Genomic DNA, 24,445 nt, shown 5'->3' with positions numbered 1-24,445 from the left:
TTTTAACATTGAAGGAAAGGAAATTCAGCTATAGTATGACATGCATTTTGAATCTGAGGAAAGCATATTTTAAAGAATTCCAAGGAAAGATAGAAAGGAACTCATGACTTGAAATTTAATGGGGGAGTAAACCCAAGAATGTTGGCAGATGCTCAAGAAAGAAAAGATGAAGACATGAAAAAAACTGATTTCAATAAGGATGAAAATGGAATTTGTTTGAGGAGAGATCTATATGGATACACAGAATACTTATAAATCAATTTAGATTTTAAAAAGAAATGTAAACATTCAAACCAGACTCAAGAAAAGCATAAAAATTAAACATGAAAGGGTAATCAAGGGATTCAGTAAGACAATATATGCAATTCCTAAGAATTTTATCATTAGTAGGGCAGTAAGAAGGAGTCTACATAGTTAGAAGCCCAGGGCATGAAGCTATTATTCAAGGATGATCTGATAAAACAAAGGAGTATGAAAGAAGGGTATACTAGTAGACAGGGGGAAGGGAGAAGTAGAATGAGGAAAATTTGAGGGAAAATGGGTGAGGGCTAGAGATAGTGGTGTTAAATTGTTCAATCATTTCCATTTTTTTGTGACCCCATGGACCACAGCATACCAGGTCCTTCTACCCTCCACTATACTCTGTCCAAGTTCATGTTTACTGTTTCCAACACATCCTTTCCATCTCATCCTTTGCCATCCCTTTTCCTTTTACCTTAAATTTTTCCAAACATCAGGTCTTTTCCAATAAATCTTATCATCTCGTAATATGACCAAAGTAACAAAGCTTCATTTTCAGTATCTGACCTTCCAGGAAATAGTCTGAATAAATTTTGCTAAGTAATGACTGATTTAATCTCTTTGCTGCCTAAGGAACTGTCAAAAATCTTATCCAGTACCGCAATTTGAAAGCACAATTCTTTGGCACTCAATTTTAAGTAGAAAAATATTTATAGTAGCCTTTTTTGTGGTGACAAAAGAATTGAAAATTGAAAAGATATACATCATGATACACATCATCACTGAGGGGAATGGCTGAACAAGTTATGGCATATGTTTGCAATGAAGTACTATAATGTGCTATAATAAATGATGCGATGGGGTGGTTTCAGGAAAAAGAAAGGCAAAGTGAAGTAAGAAGAACTGAGTTTACAATAAAAGCATTGTTTACAAAAAAAATTGTAGCAATGACCAATTGTGAAAGATTTTTCTACTATGATAACAGAATGATTCAAGCCAATTTCAAAGGACTCATGATGAAAAATTGCTATTCATCACTAGAGAATTGATGAACTCAGTGCAAATTGAAGTATAATTTTTCCCCTTTGTGATATGGCTAATATAAAAATATATTTCGGATGATTTCACATGTATAATTGATATACTGCTTGCCTTCTTAGTCAGTGAAGGAAGGTGGAAGGGAAGGAAAGAATTTGGAATTCAAAATTTAAAAAGAATGTTAAAAATAAATAACAAATTGGGGGGGGGGGAAGAGAAGAAATGAACAGAGATGGAAGTAGGACCAAATAACAGAAGAAGAATAAGAATATACTACTATTCTGTAGAAACAGCATCAACACTATTCACGTTTGAGCCAGGGTTCCACTATTGCCCCCAAAAGAAATCACAGATAAATACACCAAAATATTTACAGCTGTATTTTTTTAGGCAGCATAAGATTGGAAACAATTGGACACAACTGTTCATCAACTGGAGGTGTCTAAAAAACCAGTGGTACACAACTGTAATGGAAAGTTACTATGCTGTAAGAAACCATGAATGTGATGAAAACAAAGAAGTATCGAAAGATTTACATGTGATTAAAAAATGAAGGAGAACCAAGAAAACAGTATGTACAATGTATACAACAAAAATACATCAATGAAAATGGAAAGAAACACTGCAAAACAAATGAGTAAATACTTCAAAATTACAAAGAACAAGAATGGCTCCAAAGAAGAAATATGAGAAGACATTTCCACCCTACTTTTTTGCAGATGGGAGGTGCACAGATATAATGTATTACCTATTTTATAGAATTTTTGAATATGGTCAATTTTTTTTTCTTCTTTTTCCTCTTTAAAAAATACTTATTATGGGAATGACTCTCTGGAAAGAAATGGGAAATGATCCTGAGTCTGCTCATATAAGAAACAAAACAGATAATAAAAATTAACTTAAACATTTTTAAAATAGTGTCAGGAATGATGACAAAGTTTAGAGTGAAAGCTTGAATGAAAAACAAGGAAAACAAAAACAGATTTTTTTTAAGCTACACTGGAAAGAAAAAAAGACCTCTGAATGGTGGATGGGATTATAATGGCAAAAAAAAGAGAAGGAAGAGATGCTCAATTTTTCTGGATGCTTTTTTTTTTTTTTTTTTTTCGAGGTTGGGGTTAAGTGACTTGCACAGGATCACACAGCTAGGAAGTGTTAAGTATCTAAGACCAAATTTGAACTCAGGTCCTCCTGAATTCAAGGCTGGTGCTCTATCCACTGTGCCACCTAGCTACCCCCTAGGTGCTCAATTTTTACTTTGATTCTCTTTAGGAGAATAATCTCTGCATTGGAAAAGATCAAAAAAATTAACAAGGATACTCAAGAAAAGTTAAGAGATAGAACAAGCAAACACCTATATCTCTTGATGAAGAACATCTTCAGGTACTGAAAAACTGGCAGATCTTATTACTGAACCATGACAGTATATCTGAAAGATTATGTTGAAAGAAGATAGAACAAGTATCAAAACATTAGGGAAGGGTAAATATTGTTCTGATTTTCAAAAAAGGGAAGTGAACAAAGTTTGCATGATTTTGATTCCTAGAAAATTCTAAAAACTGTTGGCAAATATTAAGAAAGGGAAATGGTGATTATAAAGGGATAGCAAGGCTTCTTCAAGAAGAGGTTGTATCAAACTAAACTCATTTCTTTTTTTGACAGGATTTCTAAACTTGTAGATGAGAATATAAGATATAGTTTAACAAGATGTCAGCAAAACTCTGAATCAAGCACTTTATACTCTTCTTTTGAAGAAGATGGAAAGAAATGGACTAGATACAAATATAATTAGAGAGATTCAGAATTCATAGATGCCTGGAGAAAAATATTATTAATGGTTTGATGTCCAATTAGCAAATCTACAGAGGACTACCATAGGATTTTTGATAAACCCTAAGTTGTTTAACATTGTTATCAGTTATCTGATAAGCACAGAAGGCATATTCCTCAAATTTACAAATGACACAAAACTAGGAATGATAGCTAGCTTTCTGAATGACAGGTTCAAAAAAAAAAAAAAAAAAAAAAAAGTCTAAAAAAAGATAAATTAGACAATTGGGCTGAGCTGTTTTTAAAATATCATACTTATGTGCCCAAAAAACTCCCACAACAATTTCACGAGTTCAAAATGAGGGGGGATGGTTGAGATGCAAGTGATTTTAAAGAAATATGGAGGTATTAATGGACTACAAGCTTAATGAATCAGCAGTGTGATATAAGAACCAAAATTAGATATGTGATCTCAGGGTACATTGTCTTAATGCATAACTTCCAAAAACAAGGAGATGACAGTCGTTCTGTGTTCTTCCTTTAAAAGATCACATCTAGATTATTTATGTTCAGTTTTGGACTCGACAGTTTAAGAAGGATATTGATAAACTAGAAACTATTTGGAAGAAAGTAACAAAGATGGGTCCTGAGTCCATGTTGCATGAAGGAACTAGGAATATTTAGCCTGAAGAGAAAAAAAATTTGGGGAAGAAAAGATAGTTTTGAGCTAAAGATCGTCCTGAGGAAGGCAGCTTAGACTTAGACTTAGAAGCAGGAACAATAGTTGAAAAATAAAGAGGCAAATTTAGATTTGATTTCAGGAAGAACATTCTAATAAGCAGTGTCATCTAAAAGTGGAATGAGCTATCTTAAAAGGTGGAAATCTTCAAGGAGAGACTGGATCACCACCTTTCTAGCATGGTACACTAGGAAGTTCTTTCATTTATTCACTGAATTAGATAAGTAGTGAGAGTCTATACAGCTCTAAAGTTCTGTAAATCTGCTTATTATCTGCTTATTATTATTATCTGCTTTATTATCTGTTTATGGACTCCAACCTTACAGCCATGATCCATTTAGGAAAAGCAATTGAGAAGTCATCCTAGACATACTCTAAAATCATCAACTCAATATCCTTTTGCTACCCAAAAGACTGATAAAATGTTGGGACAGAATTGGAAAGGATTCTGGAGAAATAATATGATCTTCAAAAATATTTAGTGATTCATTTCATAGCTACTCACATTACCTTTGAAAAAAGCAAAGACTAAAAAGTAGAACTAGGAATTTATTCTCCTTCAAAGTTCTTTGGCAAAAGCATGAATGAGCTTAATAGTTGTAGCTTACATTCAATACATTGGCAGTTAAAGTAACTTACGGGATCCAAACCTTCTTTCTCTAATTTGGCCTTCTCCAAGTAGTAGCTCTTCTCAGCCACACTAAGAAGCCTCCAGCTCTCACTGATCTTCTTATTGATCTCAGACTGGGGAAGGTGAGGAAGTTCCTGCTGTACTTTCAGGTAAATGTCATAATAGTACAAGAGGTAAGCAGATCTGAAATAAAAACAAACCCTTAAGTTTTCATTTATTCAGCCAACCATTGTGTAGAAAACACTTAACACTAGTAATAAGTGACATAATATAGTACTTTAAGGTGTACAAAGTGCTTTAATTCATCATCTCATTTGTCTCCACAAAAACCCTAACTATGCATTATGCCATACCTCTTCCTTCTACTATAGTTGTGATTCTTTAAGAAATACACATAAGTTTAAGATATAGTCTCTGCTTTCAAGATATTAGTTTCATGAATTTCCGAATCACAGATTTCCAAAGAGAACAAAACTAATTCTCTCATTTGATAGAGGAAAAAGAAGTCTAGGAAGAAGGGGTTTGACAAACATTACAAAGAATCTTCACACCAAGGTCAGATCTCAGTTAGATCTAAAACCCACAGGGATGCAGGCTCTCAACTCTCAGGTCCAGTCTTCCTTCTATTATAGGGACAGACAGACATCTAGATATCAAACATACATAATATATGGTAGTATAAGTGGTAGAGCCAATAAGACAGAAATGGCTCTTGCCATTTCTCTTGAAAACTGGATTGTTTTCTATAGACCATAGTTTAAATATAGTAATGTTGGTTAGTTACCTTTCAAAGCCCAGAATGAAATTCTTACATGAAAAGGTGGAGATGCTTACACATAGACAGTGTTCAAGGATAGATTATTCAGGTGTCAAATATCCAATTTATGGATCATTCACACTTTTTGTTCCTCTATCATTCTGTATTCTACCTACAGAACATTACTTCCCAAATTAAAAGGAAAGGATATAAAAATCCCTCTTGACAGTTCTGGCAAAACGTTTAACAAAAGCAGAAAAACTATGTATGCTTTGTGGATTTCATTAATAACTTACATTACTTATTTTTAAAAAACTAAACTTGTGCTAATATTGTACTTTATGTTTTCCAAAGTAGTTTCATATAAATTAGACATAAAGAGAAGAGGCCTCCCAACCTTTTTCAAATGAGCTTTTTTTGTTTGTTTGTTTGTTTTTGCTGAAAGAAAATATTGTTGACTGGGTAGCTGCTGGTCACATTCTGCTTTCTACTGGAAATTCTCTTGAACCAAAGGGAAGACTAATGTAATGACAACAACTGGCTTTGAGTTGCACTACATGCATTGATATTGATCTAATAAAATCTGACTGGTCTCTTGGACAACACTAATGAAGAATTTAATGGAAACGCCCTAGACTCCTCAGACATGGAGTAAGAATTTGAGCCCTAGTTCTGCTACTTATAAGCTATGTTGTCTTAGAGAAATCACCTAGCTTTTCTGAATGGCATTTTCCTCACTGATGAATAGGGATAAGAGGTACAGCTACTCCCCACAGAAGTTACTGTAAGGAGCTAGTAAGATGATCTCTCTAAAATCTTTTAAACAGAAAATTGTTATATAAATAACAAATTATTATAGTAGCCCAATACCATGGATAATTCAAAATAAGGAAGATAGACTGAATATTAGCATTATAGAACATGCCTATGAAATTTGTCAGGAAGGAGTAAAAGACAACGAATAATATTAGTGTTGGTAAAAGCAGTTTTCTAAAGTTCTTTATTGTTAAAAGAGTTCTATATGCTATCTCTGACACGCAAGTCAACTTCATCAATCAAAAAACTTTACTATTACTATTCCTACTCTGGAACTTTTGGAAACTGAAATTCACAATGGTTAAGTGATTTAAGTTTTAACATAGCTAGAAGATATTAGAGTTGAGATTCAAGTAAAGGTTTCTTGAGTCCAAATTCTCAAGGATTTTTGTGAGGAAAGTGCATTATAACCTATCAAGTTATGGAAATGGGAATTGTTCTGGTTAGCCTAAGTGACCTCTGAATTCATATAATTCTATCATCTGAAAATCTTGGTGATTTGTGAGAATCTTGCACTGTAGAAACTTCAAACCAAATGGATAGTTTAGGACAAAGAACATACAGAACTTCAGAAACAGAACTGCCATCAAGAAACTTAAAAGCATCGTCAGAGAAGAAGTACCTTACCTAGGTTTCTTGGCCAACTGCCATCAAGAAACTTAAAAGCATAGTCAGAGAAGAAGTACCTTACCTAGGTTTCTTGGCCTTTTCTCCATGTATTTTATATTTCTTCTTTTTCTTGGGTGGTCCAGGAGAGGAATAAGAATAAGTATCATCAATTTCCTCCATGACGACAGTTACCTCAGTACCATCATATGGAGCATCCATCCCTAAAGAGTCAGAAAGTAAAATAAAAATAAGATAAACAATGTATAAGAAGAAAAATGACAAATTCCAGTCTGATGGAATAATATCACCTGATTTAATCTATAAAACTTTTAAGACTGTGCAATAGCAAAGCAGATAACTGTTTCTTATTTTTTTTTGTTATTCAATTATTTTAGTTATGTCCATTCTTCAAGCCTTTATTTGGGGTTTTCTTGACAAGATACTGGAATGTCTGCCAACTTCTTCTCTTGATCACTTTATAGATGAAGAAACTGAGGCAAACAAGTTTAAATGACTTGCCTAGCCTAGAATTATATAGCTAATAAGTGTCTCAGAATAAATTTAAACTCAGGAAGATGAATTTTCCTGACTCTTAAGCTGCCACTTTATCCACACTGCCATCTAGTTATTCCTTGTCTCTTATAGCATCTAGTATAAATGTTTATTGAATTAGTCAAGATTCCAAGACATGATGATTAAAAAAAAGACAAAAAAACACACAAAAAAAACAAAAAAACAAAAAAAAAAAACACAACTCTTGAAGGAATTAACAAATCTTCAATTTTGCAATAAACAGTTTTGTATCAGGTTATACTCTAGACTTCTCTACATCATGGCCCAGAAACGCTTCATCTTAGAAGATTACTTCAGTACTAGATTTCACAACTGAAAGTACTATCTATCCCAGACACCTCTCAGAAACTTCATTTAAGGAAAGTCACCTGTTAGTATTCCAAAAGAATGCCTTCTGGACTACACCAGCATGCATCTTGCTCCCTTTCAGCTTTGTTTTATGTGTTTTATTTTCCCCAGTGGAATGTAAGCTTCTAGAGGACAAGGGACAGATCTGGTTTTGGGTATTTGTGGGGACTTTTTGGGGGGGAAAAGCTTGTATTTGTATTTGGCACACAGCTAACACTTAATAAATACTGAGTCATTGATTGAACTACTAAAGTATTATTATTCCATCTAAAAGTTTGTCAGAAGCAGATTTTAAAAATCTGAAAATCCTAAATAAGATTTAAGTCCATCAATCAAGATTCAAATATAGATAATAAAACTCTCCTTTTTTAGTAGAAGACCAGGAGACAAGCACCTAAAGTGCTTTGGATAAAATAGATACTTGTTCCTGAATGAGTAATTTCTGTTTGAAATGTTACATATCACACTCTTAGAACATTGTCCCTCAGGCATACTTTCCCCTCTACCTGCACTGTAAGACTTTTATAGATCAGAGAGATGACTCAATCATATCAAATTCAACAACATTGATTAAGTACCATCAATAGAAGCATGGTGCTACGCAACAAAGGTGAAAAAACATCAACACAATCATTCATACAGCTGCCAAAGTGAAAGTTTTAAAGCATAGGTGTGATCCCAGCTTTAGTGATTCCTGCCTCTTATATACAACACAAAGCCACTCTGCGGCATTCAAAACTAAACATAATCTGCCACTGACCAGTCTTTCTGAATATTTCACAGTACTACTCCTTAAACATTCTACAATCTTGTCAAATTGGTTTACTTATCTGTGATTTCCTGCATAAACCATTCGGTTTCCAAGGCTTTGCACAAGCAATACTCCTAATGCTGAAATGTTCTCTCCTAACTTCTCCTCTTGAAATTTCTTCTTTCAAAGCTCGGATCAAGGGCTGCTTCTTACATGATCTTTCCTGATCCCACCTATTATAAGCATTTTCCCTTATTTTTGTGTATGTATTTACTTTGTGTGTATTTTGTATTGTAATTCTGTGTATGTGTTTCCCAAGTAAGTTCTTACGGGCAGCAACTGTTTCCGTTTATCTTTGTATCCCTCAGGTGTAGCATGGTTGTAGGTGTTTAAATGGTTGATGAATTGACTTGTTAAGAGGGGGGAGAAGAGGAATCTGCCTATAGAAATTGGGGATGGGGAAAGGGGGGAAGAACATGATGACCGTCTCAAGAATTTGAAGAATCATCATGAACAAGAGAACTCAACATGTCCATATATAACTTATTATCTTCTCCTCAAATCTGACCCTTCCTCTAATTTGTATAACTTATGTTCACAGTGTCAATCATTTTGTGACTCTCCTGATCTCCACATCCATTCAGTGGTCAAGTCCTGATGTCCCACCTCCTTAAACTATTATATTTGTGATCTTCTCTTCTTGAGGGAAAACCTGCCCTTGTTCTTCCTTGTACTTGACATTTCTTATCTACCCCCCATCCCATACTTTAGTACAGGTTTCCCCCATTTCAGAAATGCTCTCATACCACATCTCTCCTTCTTGGAACCGCAAGATCCTTCCAAGACTTCAAAGGCTACCTCCTTCAAAAGACATCTCCTGAATTACCTCAGTTATTAGAAACTCACCCCCATCATTTTATATAGATATCTATAAATAGGCAATTATTAAGTGTCTATATTAAGTAAGCCCTACATTAAGCACTGAGTACACACACACAAAGAATAAAACAATCATATTAACTTCTACCAATATTTTATATACCCATGGAAGGCAGGGATGTCTCACTTTTGACCTTTTATCTTTAGCACTTTAGCACTGAATATTGATTAATGTCAGTCATGGTTGTGACTCAGTCTACTTGTCATCTCCTACAGGTCTGGTATTCACTACTCTGCTCAAAAATATTCACTGGCTTCCAATTAATTGCCTTTAGAATAAAGTACAAACTTGTCAGCTTGTCGCTTAAAATCTTGGAAGATCTAGTTCTAACTTACCCTTCCTGAATGCTTTTATTATCTATCCTTTTGCATATGCTACATATTGGCCAAGTGGGAATACATGCTATATATTCCTAGAGTTCTGCATTCTATCTCAGGCACTGGGCCTTTGCTTAGCCTGCCCCTGATGTCTGGAATGCACTCCTCCTTCAGCTTCTTAGAATCCTTAGATTTCTTAGCTCAGTCCTCACCTTCTATGGGCAGTCTTTCCAGATTTCCAGATCATTATTACTATTCTCTCCCTTCTCAAATTACTTTATACTCATCTGTAAAAAGTGAAGTTTGTTTTTTCTCAATAGAATACAAATCCCTTCAAGACAGAGGCTCTTTGTTCACCTTGCACATGACAAATACCTGTTAAAATGAAGACATTACACCTGTCTGGCTTGGTCCCACAGAACAACACTAGAAATAATGTGCAGAAATTGCAGAAAGGTCTTAATATAAGAAAAACCTTAATAGTCCAGGGGTTCTCCAACTACAGAGGACATTTATGCGCCGGCCAGTTATGGCAAATGGGTTGAGGGGCAGAGACAGAGAGTGTGAGTTTTTGTTTTTACTATAGTCCGGCCCTCCCACAGTCTGAGGGACAGTGAACCGGCCCCTATTTAAAAAGTTTGAAGACCACTGAGTAAAGCTGTTCAAGCATTGTGCGATACAGTGCAGTGGAAAGAAAAATGCCCAGTCAAGAGACGGAATTCTAGGCTTAAGTGAAACTAGTTTATAATTGTTGCCTACAATCACCTCCCAATACTTCTCATCTAGTTTCTGACCCACTTTTCAATGTTCTTTTCAAGGTTATCAATGATCTCTTAGGTAATAGATTCACAGATTTAAAGCTGGAAAGGGCCTTAGAGTCTATCTTAGCCAAATGCTTCTTTTCATAAAACAATAAAAGAACTACAACTGATAATGTAAGTGATTTGCTAGGGGTTACACAGGTAATAAGTAATTTGAGATAGAATTCAAACTCAAGATTCCTTAACTTCAAAATCAAAAGCCTTTTCAGTTCTCGTTTTTCTTGACTTTCCTGAAACAACTGACATAAGTCTCATCCTAAACTCTCTTCTCCCTTGGCTTCCAGGATACTCCTTTCGCTCAGTCTTCCTCTTACTGTGCAACCATTCATTCTCGGTCTCTCTATCTAACCATCATCTTCCTCTCATGCAGGGTGGGTGTTTCCTAAGACTTTGTGCTGTGCCCTCTGCTATTCTCTACGGCCCTTCTTTTATCTCCATTATATCTCCATCAATCATTTCCGTTCAGCAGAATCCCCAAAACACCAACGGCTCAATTTCTGGACAATTTCACAAGGATGTCCCCCATGTACCACAAATGCAGCACTTCCGCACTCATTATAATGCACCCCCTGAAAAAAAAAAAAAAAAAAAAAAAAAGAGCAGAAAAAGCAGGAAAGCGAGAGGCCCCTCTTACAACTCCGGACGCCGTTTCTGCTGACTACACCACCATGCCTCTGGTCACCCGCTTTCACAGCCTTAACTTTATATACAAGATCAGTCGCCAAGCCCTGGTTCACTTCTTGCCTCAACTACGGCGGTCGCCTCTCACTCCTATGCAGCACTTCCAGGCTCTCTCGCTTCTCGGTGACTGCCACCGGCCACAGAGATTACAGGCTCTCTCTCTCCTTATTCTCAAAGCCCGGCATGGGTAAATGATTCTTCTCCAAGGTCAAAGGGGCAGCAAGTCCCGTCCGTGAGCCAGGCCCCCTTAATTAACAGACACCTAAAAAAGGCCTAAGCTCCGTATCCAGACTCCCGGGGTCCCCCGACACTAAGCGGGGCTCCGGCACTCCTGGCCTGTCACCGGGACGCGGCGCCCGGACTCCAGGCCCGGGGGCTCACTTACTTGGCAGCGCCCGGAGGTGACGCTAGGCAGACGGGAGGCGGGGGTCACATCCCCAGAGGCGCCGGGCCCCGGGGCGGGCAGAGTCCCCGGAGAGCTGCCCAGACAGGGGCATAAGCGCTTCCCGCGGTCGGCGCGCGGGGCAGCGTCCGGTCGCAGCAGCAGGAGGAGCAGGAGCAACGGTGGCGGGGAAGAGGAGACGCCGGGTCGCCCCCGCATCCCGGGGGCTCCGGGACTTCTCCCCCGGCCCCGCGCCGCCGCCGGAGTCACGACAGCCCTGTTCTCCCTCCCCGAGGGAGTGTCGCGACACAGAGGGGAGAAAGGCAGGAGAGGGGAGAGGGGTCGCCGACTAATCCAGGGTCGCCCCTCGGACAGGACCGCCGTCGGGGGGTCGGGGGAGAAGGAGATGAGGAAGCCGGGAGGCCGTAGGAGCCGGGGCAAACACAGCAGCTATCCAAATCACCAAGGAAATCGGTCCCGGCGGCCACCGCGCCGCGCCGGAAGCAGCCTCCGGCGCGCTAAGAGGGCCACTCCGCACGTGACGCTAAGGGATCGGCGCAGCCGCAGAGAGATCCCTCTTCAGCCAGTCACAGGAAAAGTTCCTCGGGTTGTGAAGGTGGGAGGGGCCGGCTCAGGCGCAGAGGCTTCCCTCGGCTCCTCTGACTGAGCGTTTGTTCACCAGAAAGGAGGGAGGACGCTGAACGAGATGGACCACTTCCGGGACACGGGACTGAGCGGGCCGGAGGAAGCTGCGGGCACCTGTGGTGGGGCGGGCGGCGGGGCCGGGGCCACTTCTCCCCCGCGTTCTGGCGGTGTCCCCGGCACTCTCGCGGCTCTGAGGTAACCGGGCCGGGCGGAGCTGGGGAGGTGGACGTCCGGGAGGCTCCGAAGCGGCCTTCGTGAGCACCTTTCTCCGCCAGAAGCTCTCAGCTGGCACGGAGTCGGGGCTGGGAGATCCGGGACCCCTAGATCTCGGGGAGGCAGGGAGAGCAGGCCAGGCCCTGTGCCTCGGCGGACTGGCCCTTCCCCTCTCCTCCCGGTCCTGAGGCGGGACTTACTCCCAGTAGATCCGAGCTGGCGGTGACAGGCTCAGAGACCGGGAGAGATCTGCAGAACAAGCCAGCCGCAGACCGGGACTGGCACTCAGATTTCCTGCTCTTCCCTGTAATAGGCTGCTGTGCATGTACGGCCGATGCAACTGGGCTTATAGCGTCTGCCTTATGCTTCTTGTTCTCCTTTATCTTTTCCGTAACTAAAATCACTTAATACTTAAAAATTACAAACTCAAGTGTAGAAAAAGAAGAATACGGAACCCAGCCCCCTTTACAAGTGTTTCTGATGCCCTTCTGCCTGCCTCGAAGGCCGGTCTCTACAATCCCATATTTCACTTCCAAGTCCGTAGCGACCGGCGGACAGCCCTATGAAGTGTGTGCGACAGTGATTCTCTCATAGCTCAGGCCTCCAGGATGCGTTAGTTCACCTTCCAGCAACATAACTCCCAAGCCCTCTCCCTCAGCGCACCCAGCCCAGTCCCCATTGGCCCGAGTCCCAGTCTACTTCTCGGACAATAAAGTTACGTTTGGATTACCCGTCTTCAGATCCATGTGCAAAAATGGGTCTGATTTAGGAGCATCTCCTTGATTCTATCAGAATCAACTGATAAGTTGCAGTGGCAACTAAAAGTGGCAGTGGAGGATTTTAATGGTTTAAATCCATGTCACGGATGAGCAAACTTAAACCTCTTCGAGCTGATACTTGCTCAAAACCGTGGTCCTGATCGTCACAGAGCCAAAAGGACAACTTTCCCCGGTCTCTTGCTTCCACTGCTATTGCTCTAAAAGCTCCACTTCTTTTATTTATTTGTTATACATTGACACCACTTGGACTTGTTTTTCATAGATCAAGCCAATATCTTTCTTGGAAAAACTGAAATAAAAATATTCAAAGCCTGGGTAATGAAAACTCATTATACTTTTAGAAATTAATTTATTATACGTTCTTACCCCTTGCACGCATATATTCATACACATACAATACACCTTATCTTCGTTGTCATTACTTGCTATCATTAAAAAAATCTGACTCAGTTATTTAGATGGAAACCATATATTTTTTGGTTCATGACAGCCCCCTCCTTTTTTCTTCTCAGTTTCCTATACTTGTGGCATAGTGCAAACGCGAGGAGGAACGGACACAGCATTGATTAGTTGTGGCCTTAACCTCATCCCGCGGACATGGCTAACAAGGGGAACAAAAAACGTCGACAGTTTTCTTTGGAGGAAAAAATGAAAGTAGTAGAAGCAGTGGATTCTGGCAAGCGAAAAGGAGATGTGGCAAAGGAATTTGGTATCACTCCTTCTACATTATCCACATTCCTAAAAGATCGTGCTAAATTTGAAGAAAAGGTAAGGGAAGCATCTGTGGGACCACAACGGAAAAGAATGCGTAATGCACTCTATGATGACATTGACAAGGCTGTGTTTGCTTGGTTTCAGGAAGTTCATGCAAAAAACATTCTTGTAAGTGGATCAGTGATTCGAAAAAAAGCATTGAATTTGGCAAATATGTTAGGCTATGACAATTTTCAAGCAAGTGTTGGATGGCTTAATAGATTTCGTGATCGTCATGGGATTGCTTTAAAAGCAATCTGCAGAGAGGATAATGATAAATTAATGAATGGTATAGGAATAGATAAGGTTAATGAATGGCATGCTGGTGAAATTATAAAGCTGATTGCTGACTACAGTCCAGATGATATTTTTAATGCTGATGAAACAGGCATGTTTTTCCAGTTGTTGCCACAACATACACTTGCTGCTAAAGGCGATTGCTGCAGAGGAGGCAAGAAGGCCAGACAACGGTTGACTGCACTTTTTTGTTGCAATGCATCAGGAACTGAAAAAATGAGACCATTGATTGTTGGCAAATCAGCTACCCCACGATGCTTTAAGAATGTGCATTCACTTCCTTGTGATTACCGTGCCAACCAGAGGGCATGGATGACTCGAGATCTGTTTAATGAGTGGCTGATGAAAGTTGATGCAAAGATGAAACAAGCAGAACGCAGAATTCTCATGTTAATTGACAATTGTTCTGCACACAACATGCTTCCACGTCTAGAAAGGATTCAAGTTGGCTATCTACCATCAAACTGTACAGCCGTTTTACAGCCACTGAATCTTGGTGTAATTCACACCATGAAAGTTTTATATCGGAGTCGACTCTTGAAGCAGATTCTTCTCAACCTCAACAGTAATAAGGAAAAAGAAAAGATCAGCATTAAACAAGCTATTGACATGATAGCTGGGGCATGGTGGTCTGTTAAACAAACCACAGTTGTGAAATGCTGGCAAAAGGCAGGCATTATTCCAATGGAATTTTCTGATACTGATCCAGAAGATGATGAAGAACCAGATACAGCAATTGAAAAACTATGGAATTCAGTTGCTATTGCCACATGTGTTCCAAATGAAGTAACTTTTCAGGACTTTGTAACTGCTGACAATGATTTATTAATATCTCGTGAGTTAATGGATGTGGAAATTGTTGAAAGCATGATGGCTGGTGCAAGCCCAGAAGAAGTTGAAAGTGAAAGTGAGGATGATGAGGGTGTCTCTTTGCTGGAGCAGCCAAAACTAACTATTGCAGAAGCTATCTCAAGTGTAGAAAAACTCAGGCAATTTCTTTCTACATGTACAGATGTTCCTGATGCAGTCTTTGGACAACTAAATGGTATAGATGAATATATAATGACAAGTGTAACACAAACTCTTGTGGAATCCAATATTACAGATTTTCTCCAAACAAAATAAAATGGGAAAATTACTTCATCTTTATATTGGCGGGTATAGTTCTAACATGACTAAAGAATGTCCCTTTCAGATTTTGAACTTATTTCAAGCAATATCATTGCATTGACATTCCAGTACTGTGAAATGATTTGGACACTTGAAGCTTGCTATAGCAGGATTTGGTCTGTGATATATTTGATTGATAATTGTATTATCTCTTAATTCAGTGTAGAAAGATTAATCACATTATAGATATCCTTGAGACTTGCAACTACCTTCTGGAATTTCTGCCTCAGTTTACAATCCACTTTGTTCCACAGATATTATCTAATATTGGCCAGCTTTGTTACATTCCTCCTCATAATTTGCTGTAGTTAGGACCAATTATTTTTACATTGTATTGCAATTCTTTCTCTATTCTGATGAATTGTCCCTTGGCACAGCTCTCCTCTACTTCCTTTGCTTATCTTCTATAAAACAAACTTCCCATCCTATACCCAAAAGAGAATTATTTGATGGAAGTACTTCCTATGGGAATTGCTTAAGCAGGTAACATATGTTTTCAAGTCTTTTAGAGATGTGCAACTTAGTTTTATCACTAATAGAGAGATAAAGTAGGATGGATTTAGAACATATTTTCATAGTTAATATAGGAGTTAGTTAAAATTTGTGGAACAATTCTATTAAGGGATCACAGAGCTCAGAGACAATAGAAGAACAGATCCATAGAAATAATAGAGTGATGTTTTCTAAAGTTCATCTGCTATACTTTTGACCAGGATTGGAAGTTAAAAAGATACAGGAGTGAGAGTGTGCTTATGAATAGAAAAAACTTGCTTGGCTCTACCCTGATTTGAGATCCCACTCCATTCAGAGTAATTCAAAATCAGTTTCACATGATAATATTAACACAATCTCTGCATTGCCCACTCATCCGGGAGAGACTAAAATAATGAACTGCCATTCTTTTTCTGCTATTGCTCTTTGAGAAAATCTACTAGGCTAGATTTGTTTTAATTCAAGGTTTAAAAAAAAAACAAAAACGTATTAGAAACATTCAACTAAATAAGATTTTCTTCCTACCAAAAAAAAAAACCAACCCAAAACAAACACCTTATTTTTTATTTTATTTATTTATTTATTTATTTTTGTGTTCCTAACCTAATAGTAATCAGAACTCAGAATAATGTAGCTTTTATTTTTAGATGCAAATCAATCAGAAGGTACTTTGAGGTGGTGGTGAATTTTTATATTTTTTTCCAGATGAATTTTTGGATACTTCAAGAATGTTAAATGTTTGGTTTTTTTCCAAACCTGAAACTTGTGAAGTCATTGGGGATGGGGAGTGGAGGGTGGAGTAATTGTCTCCTTTTGGTCAGGTTAGCCATAGAGATTGAAGAATATTTTTGCCATGATGTTTTAGGAGAACCTCCCTCACCAAAAAAATAGATATTGTTTTAATTAAGAAATACAAAAATTATGTATTCTAAATATTTTTATTCAACACAAATAGAACTATATTAATAAAACAAGTTCATATTTTAAAATTTTCAACCAGTTTAGGCCAAGAAAACAAAATGATGTGCGTCTTCCTTCTACTTGTCAAGATGTCACCAGGTCTTGTCATTTCTTCTTCTGAAATGTCTCTAGGTTTCACCACTTACTTTCTATTTTCATGCACACACAAGCTGAATAAAGACCTACAGTACCTTATACTTGCAATAGCCTAGATGGTCTTCCTGACACCTTTCTCTCTTGGTCCCATTCTAATCTGTCCTGTACACTGCTACCATATTTTTCCAAAATACTGTTTGTAGCATGTCCCCTTTTCTGCTTAAAAAGCTACAATGATACCTCTTTGCCTACAAAATAAAATGCAAATGCCTCAAATTACATAATTTAGCCTATTCTTATCCCAATATGCTCCAATTCCAGATAGACCATAGTATTTTTTCTCCTTAATACCTCTCTTAAAACTGCCTATCTTTAATTATTCTTGAAGGCGCTATCTTTGTCCTAGTTATGGTTTATCCATACTGAAAGTTTTAGCTCAGTCCCTTTATCCTCAGTCTTCCAATTACTTGAAGTCTACTTTGATTTGTCTCTTTTTGATTTGTAATATACTTGCCATTGCCATACAATTTTTCTCTTAACTGTTCTGTTTTCTAGTTCTGTCTTCAACTTTTTAAGTCTTGTAGTCCATCAAGGATAGAGACCATGTATTATAATTTTTTTTTGGTATAATCAATAGTGCCTACCACAGTGCTGGGCATATAGTAGACACTTAATAAATCAATTGATAGATATATAAATTGTGTCTAAACCACATCTTTTTTAACAACTAAAATTTGATCCTTGTTACCATGTAATAAAAATGGCAAGAAATTTCTTTGAGATTTAGTGAAATATTCAGAAAACATTCTTATATATAAGCCACTACATACTCAGGAGTTTTATAACTACTTTTAATGAGGGAAAGGAAAGGGGGAACCCCATTTCTCAGCGCATAGATAATCCCAAGAGGCGCAGTGTCCCCTGTAAAATGAATTTACAGGCCCGAAAACCTAGATTGATAAATAAAAGCTTTATTGTAGAAATTTGGAAGTAAAGTTCAGTTAGAAAGACGCCAGGGCCAAAGGTGGCCGCTGGGCGGGCAAGGACCCTTACATGGCTGGAAGGATACCATGTGTTGGCTGGGAGGGCTCAAAGAGGGAGGTCCAGCTTGTTTCTTTTATACCTAGAAGATGATGGGCGGTACCAAGTTCTGGTGGGCTTTTCAGGTGAGGGCTGGGGGAAGCTGAGCTGAGAGTGGGGGGCTGGGCCCAGATATTCAAAGGGTGCCTTTGACCAGGATTTGTGAATCAAGGTCAGTCATGGGTTGGGCAATTAGGAATCTTAAAGGGACCCCAACCCTCATCACTTTCATAATGGTAGTTACAGGATATAACATCTAGGTAAAATAATCAAGTTGCTTTAGTCCCTGATTCATTACTTTTTCTCTTATAGTTAGGGAGCAATTCTGGGGGATGAATAGAATTCCATAAGGGGTCAAAATCTTTGCAAAGGGAAAGCAGATGTTTATTCATTCTATGAGATGATTAAAAAACTTAATTTAAAATCAATAGACTGCTCCTGGAAGGAAGAGGAATCACAATTCACAATCCTAAGAACAGTAAATGGGGTTAAATAAAGCTTATAATACAAATTGTTCTTGAAGTTGTTAACTTGAAGTGAAGATAACTAATCCAATCTGCTTTTAACTGTGTATATCTAGGCCCACTCTCATGAATTTCAATGTCAAGACAAATCCATAGGACAAATATGTGACATTAGATAAATCATCAGGACTAGATCACAGATATTCAAGAATTTTGAAGGATAAAATTGGGAAAGTGTTGACTAGAGTGTATAATGTGTCTTTATAAGTATGTTTTATGCCAAGAAATTTGTGAACTACTTAAGTGAGGGGACCTGGTAGCTTATAGACTAATGAGTTATTTCTCCATCAAGCAAGCTTGTGAGATCTAAAGAATACTAGGATGACTGAAAATAGAGTATTTTAAGGGCATTTTTTTTTTTTTTTTTTTTTTTTTTGCAGATAAGAATTTATAGTTTCAGTCTCTGTGTAATTGGCCATTGCCAAAATAGAAGTGTAGGAAATTGAGTTAAGGGCATGGTAGGTAGGTTTGTGTGAATGCTATTCATATTCTTGAAGGCAGTTCATAATCTGACCTACCCATATTTCCTAATGCATCTGCAAAATAATATGTGGATTGAGAGAACAGTTTTGCCAAATAATTTTCATATTGAACCATTGCCAACTATGCCTCCTAGATTTAGTTGATCCCCTTCTTTGACCTGCCTTTAGCCTTTTAGTTCCACAATTTATATCCCAGGTTCTGATTTTGGCTTTTTTCTGAATACAATTCCAGAACAAGGATTTTCCTGGCAGAGTCTTACTCCCTGGGCCTCAAACCTTAGTCTTCAGTTGGCGTCTTGTGGTATTCTAAAACTACTGGGAGATAGGAAGTCCTTAGGATATGGAGGGAAACAGTATAGAAATCATGATTGTCTAATTAATCCAGGGTATTTGAAGAGAAAAAGTTAAGTATGTAGATGATGGAGAAATGGCAAAACAAAGTTCAGTAGTTTTTTTTGTAGTAACTGGACATAATACAGTTAGATTTTCAAAATGTCTCCAATATAGTTCTGGTAACAAAAAGTTTAAAAAAAGTTTTGATGAGGATTAGGGGAATAGCAGTTTTGTCATTGATAGTGAACAGATTTGAAAATAAGGAAGCTTGGTAGAGTTAAATGGACATTTTTCAGGTGGAGAATCATAAAAGCACAATACCTGAAGATTCTTCATTATCTGGCCTACATTTATTTCACAATGGCACCACCTTTGCCACCATCCAGTTGTTTAATATCTGCAGGGCGGTTCGGATGTTTGGGATCCTAGCATTTCATGAATATAAGGCTAGAAAGAGGGCTAGAAACTCATGCATAAAAACAATGGTAATGCAGGCAATTTGCTTTTTATCCCTTGAACTAAGAAGCAAAGTATTTTTGTTTTCCAAATCTCAACTGCATTGGATCCTGAGCCCTCAAACTAAGCTTCAGTTCCCTTGGAAAATAACAGCCAAGGTGGCATGGGTGGAAAGCAGATGGCCAGAATCATTAGCATCAAAAGCATTTATGAGGCACTTAGGGGTTGGGGGTGGATGGATGAGAAAAGAGATGAACCAACTTGTATTAAATCAGAAAAGACCCTAAATGGAATGTTGTCATTCCTAATAACTGTTTCAAATTTTTGCCTCTTAATCCTCCAACTCCTAGTAATAATCCTGTTCTCCCACCCCAATTTTACCAAAGAGATCAGAGTACACCTATCAAAATCTTCAATTGTGCATGTCTACGTCTTGAACTTTCTCAGTCTCTCTCCTCCATTTTCTTTTTTCTTTTTCAGAAAAAATTTTGATTCAATTTCTATGAAGGCCAACCTCTTTAACCAATCTATCCATCATTACTTGATTATTATTCTCTCCTTGTTGAGCTCAATTTGCCAGGGCCTCACCAAGTGTCAATCCTAATTCTCTTCTTTTTCATTATTTAACTTGTAGAAAGTTACTTATACTGATTGACTACCTCCACTCTACTACAATCTGGTTTTCTTTTCAGCTCTACTGAATCTATTCTCTCCAAAGTCTCTTTAAAATTATTAAATGCCAAAAAAGTCTTTTTTTAATCCAATTCTTGTAATTTGTCTGTAGCATTTGACACTATTAATCCCTCTGATAATCTTATAATCAGAATCTCAGAAGGGAGGGCAGAGGCAATGTAGTCTAACCTGTAGCTGAATACTTGTTATTCTTTCTAATAGCATTCCTGATGGGTGATCATTACAAAGACAACCTATATATAGAAATTTCATTATTCCCCCAGAGCAGTCCATTACTTTTTAGCACTTAGTTCTTTGTTCTTCCCTTAGCTTTCTTCCACAGCTTCTGCCTTTGGGCCTAGTTCTATATTTTAAGGTCATACAAAACAAATCTAATCCCTCTTTCATATAACCTTTTACATACTTGAACACAGCTATCAATCTTGCCCTGTCCCATCCTCTCCAGTATTCTTTTCCTTAATAGGTTAAAAGCATCAGTTCTTCCATGATCCCTTAAGTAAAAAATATTGGGAAATGTTGGTGAGTACTGCCACACCCATATGCTGGCCATTCTGTGTCACCCCTTTCTGCCATTTGAAATTTTTCTATGTCCAGCCAAAGTATTATTTTTTTCTTGAAGAGTTAGTTGCCTGATGCTGTCAGGTGTTTATATTTCTTATAGCGCTTCATCTAAACTAATTCATTATCCTTATCACTAGCTACCTTGTACTCTACTTTTGTTCCTCCAACTTATCCCTTAAAAACAGACTATCTTTTTTTTTCTTCTTTGTACACCCAGCATCTAGCACATAAGTCTCCTGCATAATACTTTTTATATATAGTGAACATTTAATGTTGATTAAACTGAGTATTGAGCTTACTAATGGGGAGTTGAACTTAATAATGGGCTGTTAAGTTAAAGAAATTTTCCCCATGTTTCTAAAGAATTAAGTGAAAAGAAGTGTCAGAAAAACCAGAAGGGTTTTATGTCATCTCTGGCATTTGCAAAAAATACACTGACTCTTCAGAAATGCAGGAGCAGCATCACATATTACATTTACATTTTATACCTGTCGAATATCTTTCACCACTTTGTAACAAACTGGGAGAAGGGAAGTTCCAGTTAGGGCATGGATATTTTATATGCTCCAAGGGCCTTATGGAAGGGCTTTATGAATGCAAAAGAATAAGAGGAACACATGGTATTTTGTAGGTTCCTATAATTTTTGCCCTCTGCTTAAAAATCCAGTACCACCAATAAAGAAAAGTTTAAAATTCTATTGGCAGTTAAAAGAGATTATAAGTAGAGACCTCAAATCTAATGTACACAAATACCAACTATTACAGAATTACAGAATGCAAAATTTAACATCCATCATCTTCCACTGTTATCCATTCCTTTCAGTCTCTCCAATCTGAGAGAAGACAGATGAGGTTTTTCCTGTTTTAAAGCATTTTGCTTTGTTTTGAATGCCATTCAAAGTTGCTTGAGTAGTGAGTGGTAAAATGCACTATCTATCTACATTGTCACTATGAATTTATGGTTTCTGGGAGCAGCATATAGTGAAAAGCAGAAAGATTAAAACTTGGAACAGTTGTTGGTCTGATATACATCTTTGATGTACTACAAGCTTCTGGAGAAAAAAACAGTAGACAGGTCTCCTATCTACATCTCTTGATGGTAGATTGACTTCTAAGAAGTGAAATAATAGATTTCAGGATTCAACTTTAATTCATACTGAAAAAAAAATTGCTTGGTTCCAAGTGTATTTTTTATGAATTTCCAAATAAGAACATGAACATTTCCATGTGCAAGGAAGAAAAAGTATGTGAAACTTTGTATTTCTATTATATAGCTTTTAAAAATGTATTTTTTACTTAATACAGTAGTAACAAAACTGCATTGCTTGTCTGTGTCATTTTCTGGGCCCCCTCTCTTTTCAAATGTATTTCACAATCTTAGGGAAAATATTTCCACAAAGGAATGTTTTGCTGAATTTAGTTTTTTGGATTTTTTTTTTATTACAGCTTTTTATTGACAAAACATATGTATGGGTAATTTTTCAACATTAACCCTTGCAAAGATTTATGTTCCAACTTTTCCCCTCCTTCCCTCAACCCCCTCCTCTAGATGACAGGCAATATATGTATACATATTTATACAGTTATCTTGTTGCACAAGAAAAATTGGATTTAGAAAGGTAAAAATAATCTGAGAAGAAAAACAAGAATGCAAGCAAACAACAGAAAAAGTGCAAATGTTATGTTGTGGTTCACACTCATTTACCAGTGGGTGTAGCTGGTTCTGTTCATCACTGATCAAATGGAACTGATTTGGATCCTCTCATTGCCAAAGATAGCCACTTCCATCAAAATTGACTAAATTTAGTTTTAACATTTTTTGGTCATATATTTATATGAAAACTGCTTTAAATTAGAGAGAAAAGTTGTTATCTCTGTGTCTTTACAAACAAAAGCCAAGAAACCAGACTATATTATATCCTCTTTCTACTATGGAAGTCTTCTTATCTAAAACTTTGTAGTTAACAAAACAAATTCCACTGGCTGTACAGAAGTGAGAAAGATTTAATTCAGGAAGTATCTTGTTATAAAGCACTTTTTTATCTTTAATCTTCACAGTCACCTTTCTGAAATCTGATTATGTGAGGTTGTTGTAGTTCCTTTCACCCCTGCACTACTCTTCCTGCCCAGACTCTGGGCATAGTGTTACTGTTAAGTACTCATTTAAGCTTATCATAAGGAAAAAAATATATTTTTACTTTGAAGAAGACAGGACTTAAAAAAGTCTTAGGAAAAGTACAAGCTTGAAAGACTGTTACTATAAACAACTTTTCCATGTAAAGATTCCCTTCTCCATTTTGTTAACTCAACCAATTCTCTTTGCTACGAATGCCTTCCCTAAGCTCTTCACTTTTCTAAAAAGATAATGTCTTTTTGAGGTTCACTTCAGTTCTCTTTTCTAGAAAATTTCAGTTAATTTCTCCTTTGTAGCATGTGGTCTACATCTGACATTTAATGTGCTATTTTCTTTGGTTATACATTATGCATCTGTCCTATTTCCCCAAATAGTATACAGATTCCTTAAGGATAAGTAAGGACTTAGTACCCAACACAGATTCCTACATACTGCTCATTAAGTGGCTATAAAACAGAAGTAATCAGCTTTAGGCAGATTAAAGAATAAATTGTATGATAATAATTGTGTGGACAGTAGGCATCTTGCAATTAGAGTAAAAAGATCACATTAACCTGTTAACTTTTTTATTGGTATCACTTACCAAAAACCCAATTGGAAGTTCTTTCAGTTTTTATTGTGCTTAAAAATTAGGGGATCAAGGGGGCAGCTTGGTGGCGCAGTGGATAGAACACCAGCCTTGAATTTAGGAGGACCTGAGTTCAAATGTGGTCTCAGACACTTAACACTTCCTAGCTGTGTGACCCTGAACAAGTCACTTAACCCCAGCCTCAGGGGGGGGAAAATATTAGGGGATCAAGCAATTCAAAACTCATGTAGAATTATCTGCTTTCTTTTATAAAACATGTTTATTTTTCAGATGAAAACTGGTATGTGTATTGGGGTAGGAAGAGATTTTAGCCACGATAGCAGGGGAAAAAAAGGTTTAAAAGGAGACAATCTCCTTTTTAAAGAGAAGAACCCCCCAAAAAGAAGCAGAGTACAAAACAAATTGAAGAAACATTTCAATAAAAAGAAAAAAAAAAAGAGATTATAGAATGAATTAACAATCTGTTATTTAGAGAATATACATTTAATTTAGAGGTCCACAGATTTAAATTGAGAGTTTGATTCAAAATTTAGCATTTTAAACATATATGAACCTAATAATTTTGGAAAAACCTCAGATTTGCAATGTTTATTGCTTTCTAAAGGTAGATTTTTAATGGTTGGCCATCTGAATATGACAAATCAGCAAAAAAGAAGAAATTACAGGGATGAGGTGACCAATAAACAAACTGAATCTAAAAGTATATGGAGGGGGCAGCTAGGTAGCGCAGTGGATAGAGCATAAGCCCTGAATTCAGGAGGACTGGAGTCTCAGA

At 37.4% G+C, this 24,445-nt stretch overlaps 2 protein-coding genes across 2 annotated transcripts in view; one reads left to right on the top strand and one right to left on the bottom strand.

The window, feature by feature from the left end:
• HMGXB3 (HMG-box containing 3) overlaps positions 1-11,892 on the bottom strand; it is a 45,956-nt gene extending 34,064 nt beyond the window's left edge. Inside the window, exons 1-3 of the mRNA XM_074291754.1 lie at positions 11,417-11,892; positions 6,683-6,821; positions 4,427-4,601 (exon numbers count right to left, since the gene is read on the bottom strand). Coding sequence (XP_074147855.1) covers positions 4,427-4,601; positions 6,683-6,819 — 312 coding nt within the window. The 5' untranslated portion in view covers positions 6,820-6,821; positions 11,417-11,892. The remainder of the gene's footprint in view (positions 1-4,426; positions 4,602-6,682; positions 6,822-11,416) is intronic.
• Positions 11,893-12,138: 246 nt separating this feature from the next.
• Positions 12,139-16,247, top strand: TIGD6 (tigger transposable element derived 6). Its single transcript, XM_074291758.1, has 2 exons — positions 12,139-12,253; positions 13,563-16,247. Exon 2 carries the CDS (start codon positions 13,648-13,650, stop codon positions 15,223-15,225), a length of 1,578 nt encoding a protein of 525 aa, XP_074147859.1. The 5' UTR covers positions 12,139-12,253; positions 13,563-13,647; the 3' UTR covers positions 15,226-16,247.
• The last annotated feature ends 8,198 nt before the right edge of the window (positions 16,248-24,445 follow it).

The sequence above is a fragment of the Sminthopsis crassicaudata genome, chromosome 2 (genome assembly GCF_048593235.1).
Source record: "Sminthopsis crassicaudata isolate SCR6 chromosome 2, ASM4859323v1, whole genome shotgun sequence".
Classification (NCBI taxonomy): domain Eukaryota; kingdom Metazoa; phylum Chordata; class Mammalia; order Dasyuromorphia; family Dasyuridae; genus Sminthopsis; species Sminthopsis crassicaudata.
Note: the sequence above shows the minus strand (reverse complement) of the source record. Positions and strands in the feature narration are given on the sequence as shown.